Source organism: Spinacia oleracea, chromosome 6, assembly GCF_020520425.1.
Source record: "Spinacia oleracea cultivar Varoflay chromosome 6, BTI_SOV_V1, whole genome shotgun sequence".
NCBI lineage: Eukaryota > Viridiplantae > Streptophyta > Magnoliopsida > Caryophyllales > Amaranthaceae > Spinacia > Spinacia oleracea.
In genome coordinates this window covers 102827335-102838171 of record NC_079492.1, presented here as the reverse complement: position 1 = coordinate 102838171, position 10837 = coordinate 102827335, and the positions used below count along the sequence as shown (strand labels likewise).

At 38.5% G+C, this 10837-nt stretch overlaps 1 protein-coding gene across 1 annotated transcript; it reads right to left on the bottom strand.

Annotated features, from left to right (window-relative positions):
- Nucleotides 1–1181: 1181 nt before the first annotated feature.
- Nucleotides 1182–5866, bottom strand: LOC130463422 (uncharacterized). Its single transcript, XM_056832552.1, has 9 exons — nucleotides 5810–5866; nucleotides 5354–5499; nucleotides 4841–4916; nucleotides 3138–4756; nucleotides 2892–3063; nucleotides 2660–2793; nucleotides 2295–2540; nucleotides 1902–2157; nucleotides 1182–1838 (listed from the first exon to the last, which is right to left on the bottom strand). The coding sequence occupies exons 1-9, from the start codon at nucleotides 5864–5866 to the stop codon at nucleotides 1182–1184; spliced, it is 3363 nt and encodes a 1120-aa protein (XP_056688530.1).
- Nucleotides 5867–10837: the final 4971 nt, after the last annotated feature.

Below are 10837 nucleotides of genomic sequence, written 5' to 3'. Positions count from 1 at the left end.
GTATTGACTCCAACCCCTAAGCCTAAGCCTCACGCTGCGAAATTGATCCTGCGTTCTGTCGCAATCGATCCAAAAATCGAACAGAACGTATCCTGACCCTTGTAACTGAAGAATTAAGCCCGGATACTGGAACCTTGCCGGAAACTTGAGATTCGTTAAATAAAAGGAGAAATAGCAAAGCCAAAGTGGTTAGTTTTCTGAGAACCATGACGCACCTCTCAAGGGTGCGTGGTAATGTGTCCCTTCGCATGATTTAATCGCTTTCCTCTCCCTTTTATAAAACTGTTAAACTATTAAATCTGATTGTTCTATCACGCCTAATAAAGATAATATCTTGGGAAATTGAACTATCATGCTAGGTCCCTTAAATCAATCTAAACAAGATAATCACGATCGATCTAGTATTATGTGTTGCATATTGTTAAAATCAACTCAGATTAGTTTAATAGTTAACGCATGTCCCTTCAATTATTTATGCTGAGCTAGTAAGGATATCCTGCCTCTGGAGTTATCGAAGAGCGAGTACTCCTCTCGGTAGTTACAGTCCCCCGAACCCTCAATCTCTACCCTGCGGGTGTACGTTGAGCGATCCCCACACCAGGGATCACAAGGGAACCTATGGCTGTCGTGGTCAAACATAATTGCACTCCCTTTATGTCACGATAACCGGGTTTTATCAGTTTTTCTCATTGTCGTTAAAAACTGAATGGCGACTCCTATATTACTAGTCAATTGGGTGTAAACTCACAGGAAATCCAATTACACTTGATTTGACAAGAAGAAACGTCACGCCCACGAGGGACGAGGTCACGCATTAGCCTCGTGCTTTTTCGACCCCCTCACACCTGTCCACTTCCCAATTTGCAGAATCTCCAGGAAAATAGGGAAAATGTAAGGGAGGTGGTTGTCCATACACAACCTCATAAGGTCTGAGTTGAGTTGCTGAATGGAAATGGGTGTTATACCACCATTATGCCAATGGCAGCCAAGCATTCCAGTCTTTTGGATTGTCAGCACACATACACCTTAAATAGGTTTACAAACACCTATTAATCACCTCAGTTTGGCCATCTATCTCTGGATGATAGGAAGAAGATAACAAGAAAGCAGTGCCATGTAAGCTAAATAAGCCTTGCCAAAATTGATTAAGGAAAATAGCATCTCTGTCACTCACAATAGTTCTAGGCCAACCATGCAACTTGAACACATGATCTAAGTAAGATTGAGCCACTTGGACTGCAGTGAAAGGGTGAGAGAGACATGAAATGGCTGTATTTGCTTAATATGTCCACTACAACAAAAATGACTTCTTTTCCTCCTGATTTAGGCAACCCAGTGATAAAATCCATAGAAATATCAACCCAAACAGCTTCAGGGATAGGTAAAGGTTGCAGTAAACCTGGGTATGCAGATGTGTCATACTTTGCTGTTTGACAAACTTTACAGGACTTAACAAATTGCCTCACATCTTTTGTTAGTCCTTTCCAATAGAACAGATTCTTGACCCTTCTCAAAGTCAAATCCCTGCCAGAATGTCCACTCTCAGGTTCTGAATGCAACCAAGTGTTGATTTTAGTTCTTAAATTAATGTCTGGACCCACCACCAGCTTGTGTTTTCTTCTCAACAACCCATCCACTAAGGTAAAATTATCCACTGTCAATGTATGAGGTTGCTGGAGTGATGCAAGGGTTGCAATTAAACTGTCATCCAGTGAATAGATTGCCTTGATCAATTCATTCAAATCCGAATTAACCACTGAAATTGCCATACACAGAATTGATGACCCTTGAACCCTAGACAAAGCATCTGCAGCTACATTCTCTTTACCACTCTTGTACTGAATCTCATAATTAAATCCCATGAGTTTTCAGAGCCAAAACTGTTGCAATGGAGTTGATACCTTCTGCTGTAAAAGCCATTTCAAGCTCTTTTGATCAGTTTTAATCACAAAATGAGTGCTCATCAAATACTGCTCCCACTTTTGAACTGCAAAAACTATTGCCAACAACTCTTTCTCATAAACAGAAAGCTTTTGCCATTTGGGACCCAATGTCCTGCTGATATATGCTAATGGATGATTATCTTGCATCAAAACTGCACCAATACCCTTACATGAGGCATCAGTCTCAACAACAAAAACCTTAGATAAGTTAGGACTGCCAAAACAGGTGAAGACACCAAAGCTTTTTTGAGAAGAACAAAAGCTTGTTGTGCCTGATCATTCTAGTGAAATGCTCCCTTTTTTAACAACTCGGTTAAAGGTTTGCATATAAGGGAGTAATTCTTTACAAACTTCCTGTAATATCCTGCTAAGCCCAAAAAGCTTCTTAACTCCTTTACACTAGATGGGATTGGCCAACTGTCCACTGCAGATATTTTGTGTGGATCAGTTCCAACTCCTTTAGCTAAAATATAATGGCCTAAATACTCCACTCTTTCCATAGCAAAGCTGCACTTGCTGCCCTTGGCAAACATCATATTCTGCCTCATGAGTTCAAACACTTGAGTTAGATGTTGCCAATGATCTTCCATGGTTTTGCTGTACACCAAAATATCATCAAAGAATACCAATACACACTTTCTCAAGAGAGGCTTAAAAACACTATACATCCATCCTTGGAATGATGCTGGTGCATTAGTGAGACCAAAGGGCATAACAAGGAATTCAAAATGGCCAGAATGGGTTTAAAAGCAGTTTTGTGTACATCATCATCATGCACTCTTAATTGATGATAACTAGCCCTTAAGTCTAACTTGCTAAACACAGTAGCACCTGCTAGTTCATCAATTAGCTAATCAATAATGGGAATAGGGAATTTTTTTTAATAGTTTTGCTATTCAACTCTCTGTAATCCACACATAGCCTCCATGTTCCATTCTTCTTTCCAACCAGAACCACAGGGGATGCAAAGGGACTTGAACTGTTATGAATGATACCCCTGTCCAGCATTTCTTGGACCAATTGCTCAATTATATCCCTTTGTTTGAGTGGATACCTATATGGTCTTATATTTACTGGTCTTGCATTTGGTTCAAGGGGAATGGTATGATCAAAAACACCCCTATCAGGTGGTAAAAGTTCAGGGTCAGCAAATATATCTTTGTAATGGTTTTCAGTGATTCCAGTTCATCTAACACTGGTGCAGCCAATGCATTATTCACTCTTATCTCTTGAAAGGACACATCCCAGCTGACTTGTAGCAAACACAGTTGAACTGCATTCTCTATGAGTTTCACAGTAGGTGGACCTTCTAACAACTTGACTTTCTGTGGATGGACCCCCTTCAACACAAACTGATCACCCCCTTGAGTAAACACCATTTTTAATTCTTTGAAATCCCAACATATAGGCCCCAATGTGGCTAACCATTGTACCCCCAAAACCATGTCACAATCTCCTAGACAAATCAACATAACATCTTCCATTAACATTTTACCTTGCATTTCCCATTTAACCCCTTTACAGACATGTTGACATTTGAGGTGATTACCATCAGCCACTGTAACATATTGAGCAGGAATGCTTTCAATTGAACATCCCATTTTCCTACCTAAATCCAAATCCAAGAAGTTGTGAGTACTTCTTGAATCCACTAAGATATGAAATACTTTAGACCCCTTCAATCCCTTAACTCTCATAGTTTGAAAGTTCTGGTTGCCGGACAATGCATTAAGTGACAACACTGGTTCATTTACTTCATCATCTTCATCTGTATTAGCTTCCAAATCACTAGTACTATCAGTTTTATCTTCATTACTGCCAGCAATTTCCACAGTAAACAACTGGGGTTCCTTGAATCGACACTTGTGATTCCTATCATAGTGTTGATCACAGTAATAACAAAGGCCTTTGGCTATTTTCTCAGCTCTCACATCAGCTGGCACATGCCTAAAGTTTCTGTTGGGTTTGTTGTGAAATTTGGTAACAGGTAATGGCATAGGTTTTGTAGATGGTGTGGGAAACAAGGCTGGTTTACTGGTGTTCAAAGGAACAGCTTGTATAGCTTTGAAATTTTGTGAATATGAGTGTGTTTTGGTTGGTTTACAGGTTGTAGCTAAGTTCTGTTCTTCTTGAAGTCTTGCAAACTCCACAGCTTCAGCTATGGTATTGGGTTTGAAAGCTTTCACGAAGGGTTTAACCACAGGATCAAGACCCCCAATAAAGTTGTCTAATATAAATTCTTCAGGCAAGTTATGATGGGTCTTAAGTACACCAGATTTCAAGTCTTCAAACTCATCTAGATAGGTCTCAATTGAATCAGTTTGTGTCATCTTGTTAAACTTCTCTACAGAATTGGTACCTCTAGTATCTTTAAATCTAGCAGCCAAGTCAAGACAAAATTCATGCCATTCCACATTACCCCTAGCAGACAAATAGCTACTGACCCAACTCTCAGCCTTATCAACCATGTTTAAAGAAGCCAAATAAACTTTTTGATCATCAGCAATTTTACACAAGCTAAAATACTTGCTACATTTCCTAATCCAAATTCTGCAATTAGTGCCATCAAATTTAGGAAATGACAACTTTGGATTATATCCTAAAGATTTCTGTGATGAGTTAATTTCGTGATTACCTCCACTCTTAGAACCTGTAGCAGTTGAATCCTTCCATTGATTCTTCATCTCCATCATCACAACTAGCATATCATTAATCTTTCTTGATTGATCCAGAATCTTTGCAGATTGTGTTTCCACCCTCACGGATTGCTCATGTAATATTTCCTCAAGTGCTTCAAGTGATCCTCCATCACTCTTCGAGTTGCAGGCGCCAATTTAAAGGGCTTACACAGCAATCAATTTCAAGGTTGTCACCAAAATTGATCAAATTCCAGATACTGATGCAGCAGTTTTCCAGAATTGATTCCCAGGTATTCTGAAGATCATCAATGATTGTTTGATGTCAATAGTAGCTCTGATACCAATGTTACAGTCACCTTATATGTGACTGCTTGATTGATCAGTTAACAATGATCAAGCACTGAATGAGAAGAGTTCTAGAGATAATTGGGAAGAAGAAGAAGAAGAAGAAGAAGAAGAAGAAGAAGAAGAAGAAGAAGAAGAAGAAGAAGAAGAAGAAGAAGAAGAAGAAGAAGAAGAAGAAGAAGAAGAAGAAGAAGAAGAAGAAGAAGAAGAAGAAGAAGAAGAAGAAGAAGAAGAAGAAGAAGAAGAGAAATATTAGAATCAGAAGAGAGAAGTAGGATAGAATTTTGGGATTTTTATTTATGAATTTGATTGTCTGATTACAATCAGTAGCAAGGTATTTATACAACAAATTGTAAAAATCATATAATGCAATAAGAACTGCCAAGTCAGCAGTTGGTTATAACAGTTCTAACAAACTCTAACAACCTTGCTGGCATCCGAGTCAACATTTCTTCTGTTGACTTATTGTGCCTTAACATTTGGACAATGCATCTGACTTGACCCCTTAAACACGTATTTGGCTCCAACACAAGTACCCAAACCAAGTAATTTAGTCTCATACTATCATACACCTGTTATTATTAAGATTTCTTATTAACAATATATGTGTTCTAAATTAGAAAATCTTACTAGGATTTTGTTCTTAAAGTTGTAATTTTTTTCACCATTCTTACTCATACGTAAACAAAACATTGGTAGGCAAAAAATGTACATTTTTACCTAACTCAATATTCTTTCAAATAAGCAACCACCTTAAGCAAACAGGTGTTTTTCCTCTCAAAGCAAAGAGCACTATCCCTAAAAACCTAGGGTTTGTTCATCAACAATTCAGCTACTGTTCTTCCCAAACAATTCTGGGGTTTGTCTTTTCCTTCTATTTACTTTCTTTTTATTGTTATCAAACATCTTTCGTCTCTTCTGGAGTGGATTTCTATCCATTTCTTTCGACTTCTTCAACTTCTCCTTTTACTCCTTTCTTTATTTTAGTTGTCAGTCCCTACCTTATTTAGGATTTTAACAAGGTTTAACTTGTGTTCCTGCCCAATTAGTTATTGGGTTTTCCAGTTTTGGCTATTATATACTCTGTCTTCTGTATACTCTGGTGATCTTCTACTACTTATCTTTAATCTCCTCCCTTTCTTTCTTTATTCTCAATCAATCAATCAATACAAAAGTTTTTTTTATTTTCTATAAATGAATCAGCAACATCCCTGGAATACGTATCGAATGGGTCCTCTTGTAGACCCTCCTCAAGAACTTCAATTGAAGCATATTAATTGGGATTTGTCAGTTTTGGGTCATTTTTTTGACACAAATCAGCCAAGTCCGTTTAAGGTCCAACATATGATTGATTCGAGGTGGCTGAAGAGAGGAACTATTAATGTATATCGTACAGGGCACTTTTATGTGTTCACTTGTTCTCATCCGGCTGATGTAGAAGGCATTCTTGAGCTTCATTCAACAATAATCGATGGTCGAATAATAACGTTTCGAAGGGGCAGCACCAGTACAATCTTAGATAATATTAATTTCGAAAAGGCATGGATTTGGTTCGTGTGGTAGGCCTTCCTCTCGGTTTTCTTGATCCAAAGTGGGCTCTGCAATGTCTCCATCTGCTGGGCTATGTGGAGATTCTGGAACATGATGGTTTGGTTCTTCCAGTGGAGCCTGAATTCAGGGCTAAGGTATGGCTTGATTTATCAAAACCTCTAATTCCTGGTTGCTTTGTGCCTGTTGGGGGAGGGCAACTTGTTTGGGTTTATTTTAGATACGAATGTGTTTATAAATTTTGTAACAAAATTTGGTTTAGTAGGACATTATCAGTGTAACTGTGATTCAACTTATTATCATACTTACCATAGAGTGGAGGGTTTTGAGTCAGCAGGAATATCAGTTATTCATGGCCCCATAAACACTCCTCTGTATTCAAATATGATAGAGGGCTTACCGGACCGTTATTGGTACCGGAATGTTAGAGTCAATTTGCTACTTCTTGGTTTAGAAGTAGAGGTGGGAGGGGAGAATGGAGATGTTAATGGAGAACCTGATGTTCATGGTAATAATGGTGGGAATGGGAATTCTTCTGATGGTGATGGTGATGGAGGGGCTGTGATGGTGATGGAGTTAATGGAGGGGATGTGAAGAATAATGGTTTTCAGAACACTGACATTGTTTTTAATGATAATGATATGAATAATGAGGATGCTAATGTTCAAGATTTGGGTAATAATGGTCCTAGTCAGAATTATTTTGTTCATGGCTTGGTTGATAGTTCAGATGAGGGAATATTCCACACCTCAGGCTCTGAGTATTATGCTAGTGTACAAAACAGCTCATATGAAGAAGATACATTGATGAATGAGATTAAGGAGGAAGAATCTGATCTGCTGACTACAGGAAATTATCATAACCAAACTCCAAGTGCTGACCCGTATGGCCTTAATTATCCTTCAGCTACTTGTGTTGAAAATCCGGGGTTTCGTATGACTGCACCTTCTTTGGGAAGAAGCAACAGTAGTGATTATGAGGTTGTTTTAGGGCATTTAATTTGTCGAATGGTAATCACAATGGTGTTTTCACAACATTCGAAGTAAACAAATCATCAAAAGCACAAAATGGTTTTCATAGTGACCAAGAAGATAACTCCAATTACGCTTTCATTCCTCTTCGTGGCATCAGTTTTGTAGAGGGAAAACCACAAGTTTATCGAGATGGGGTGGTTACTTCGATCCCAACTATGCCTCCTAGCATTGTTTCTATTGGTCCAAACGATAACAAGGAATCTGTAGTGCATCAGGTGAATAAAAATATAGAAGTTGGTAGGGAGCTTAGTTCCCCCAAACCTCCTTTTGAAAATGTATCACTTACAGAGGCTTTGTCTACAGAACCAATAGATCCCCCTCTTTCTGATTCTCTGTCTCGCAAACGGTCTGGCAGTAGCCACCTATTTCAGTCCAGATCTTTCTAGCATCCAACATATTCGGGTTATGTGGGTTCTTCATGGACTCATAAGCGGCGTAACATAAAAAGGTTGTGTTTAAAACAAAGGGATGGTTACGGGATTAAAGTTTCAAGAAAGAATGAAAAAAATGTTTGTCCTAATAATATCTCAGCTATTTCTTTAGCTTAGGATTTCGTTGAAGGAAATGGTGTGTTAAACTCCAAGAAACGATCACAAACTACTCTTTCCTTGCCAAAAAATAAAAGATCTAAGTATAGTTCAGATTCTGGCTGGGGGAGGAGTGTCACTGAAGCTGCGTGTGGTGAAACTGATGTGCCACATTCTCAGGATACAAGTTCAATTTTTCATGGCTCTAATGAGGGTGTGGTGGCTTGCCTTTCGCAGCCCCCACGCTCAATATGAAAATAATCTCATAGAACTGCCGGGGAACTAATGACGTTCGTTCTCTAGTTGTTCCTTATGTGGTTTGGTTAAAGGAATATTTTGCCCCCATGTTCATATTTCTGTCAAAAACTAAGGCTAGTTTATCTAATGTAGAATCCTTACTTAGGAGTTGTAAACCTACTTTTGTATGTGGAATTGACTCAATTGGGTCCAAGGGTGGTTTAGCAGTTTTAGGATGGTGCCCATATAATGTCTTTTGTCTTTTCTCCTCCCAAAATCTAGTTCTTTGTAAAATTGTAGTGGATAGTACTAATGAAATGGAAATTCTCTTTGTGTATGGAGCTCCTAATGTAGAGGATAGGCTTGCTGTTTGGGCTAAGATGCTAGATCCTATACTCGCCTTTCCTACTTGTCTAGTTCTTGGAGATTTTAACCAACTTGACCTTTTGTCAGACAAATTGGGAGGGTCTTCTTCTATTAAGGGGTGGGAGGAATTTATTCAACGGAAATTGGCCTCGAACTTATCAGATGTCCCTTTCTCTGGTCCTCCTTTTACGTGGCCTAATAAAAGAGAGGATACAGATTTGATATTGGAAAGATTGGATAGGGCTTATATGTCTACTGACTGGTTTTTAAAATTTCCAGATAGTAGAGTAACTAATCAACCAATACTTATATCAAATCATGCTGCCATTGTTTTTTAAACCTCGCACTTAGGTTTGAAGAAAAATAGACCATGCCAACTTGAAGCTTGGTGTTTACTATTCTCTGATATTGCTTCTATTGTGGAAGAAGTTTGGAATTTGGTTATAGTGGGATCTCCAATGTTCACTCTTTCGAGGAAATTAGGTTTAGCTCGTAATCGAATTCGTAATTGGTGTCTTAAGAATAAGAAATCTAGGGGGATTAACTGGCAACAATTCTCTGACCCTGTGAACCAATCGGGATTACAAGTTTATGATCTCCAATCAGGTTCGGCTTATTGGAAAAGATTGATGAAATGCACAGTAATGCCAAGTTACAATTTCAGTTTTGGTCTCAGAGGATGAAGGAGACTTGGGTTTCTAAGGGTGATTGCCCTTCCAAGCTTCTTTTTTCAAGAGTAAAGAAAAGGCAGGTGTCTAATTCTGTTCTCAAGTTACGGAATAAGGTAGGTCAGATTAAGGAAGGTCAAGATGAAGTGGAAGAAATACTTGTTTCAAATTTAAAATCAGTTTATTTATCTAATAGTCCACAACTCGTTGATTCAGAAATAGATAATGTGCTACGAGAAATGGATCTTCCTCATCTATCTCTGTTTGAAGTTGAAAGTATTCTTAGGCCTTTTACGAACTCGGAAATTAAGGCTTCCATGTTTGCTATGAAAGGATCGACCTCTCCAGGTCCAGATGGAATCTCGGTTGATTTCTACAAAAAGCATTGGAATGCGGTTGGGCAATCAGTAATTGAGGGCATCCAACATTTTTTGTCCACTGGTTTCTTACTATAACAATGGAATCAAACCTTACTAGTTATGATTCCAAAAGTTTCCTCTCGAGAAGAAGTTACTCAATTGCGTCCGTTAAGTTTATGCAACACCATTTACAAGTGTGCTTCTAAGTGTTTAGCAAATCGACTCAAAGCAGTGCTCCCTACACTGATTGATGATTCACAACATGCATTTATTCTTGGGAGGTATATGTCGGACAATGTCCTTCTTAGCCATGAGTTATTATCTTTCATTAATGGCAGGAAGTATTCTGGTTCTAATTTGGAGGCGATAAAGGTGGACATGAGTAAAGCCTATGACAGGGTCCAGTGGGATTTCCTGTTCAAGGTCTTACATGCCTATGGTTTTCCATCAAAATGGATTATGCTCATTCAGCAGTGTGTGAGTACTGTCTCTTATAAAGTTCTTGTTAACGGAAGGACTTCGCCTCACTTCATCCCAAATTGTGGGCTCCGCCAAGGTGATCCTTTGTCCCCTTATCTTTTCCTTTTCTGAATGGATATTTTGGGTCGCATGTTAGGTTTAGGAAAAGACATTAAGTTGTTTCAGGGGATTAAGATGTCCAGACGGGGTCCGAATATTTCTCATATATTCTTCGCTGATGATGCCATGGTATTTTTCAAAGCAACTGACTCGGCTTGTAGGAATATTTTTTCAATTATGGAGCGCTTTGGTGTTATATCGGGTCAACAACTGAATTTACAAAAGTCATTTGTGAAATTTAGCCCTAACACTTCTATGGTGGATCAGGAAAGCTTCAAATCAATTTTGAGAATGCCAAGGGTGGCACAATTTCAACCTCATTTAGGGGTCCCAATAGATGTTATTGGAAAAAAAAGCACTCACTTTCATTTTCTTATTGGTAAAGTAGCTCAATTGCTTACTTCTTGGAACGCGATCTCGTTGTCGCAACAAAAAAAATAATTCTTATTAATTCAGTTGTCATCTCAATGGTTTCTCATATTCTCAACTGCTTGGAGATTCCACAGTGTATAGCGAACAAGATTGATTCCATGATTGCAGGATTCTTTTGGGAAAAGCAAAGTGTTAAGGGTATGCATTGGATTCGAAAGGA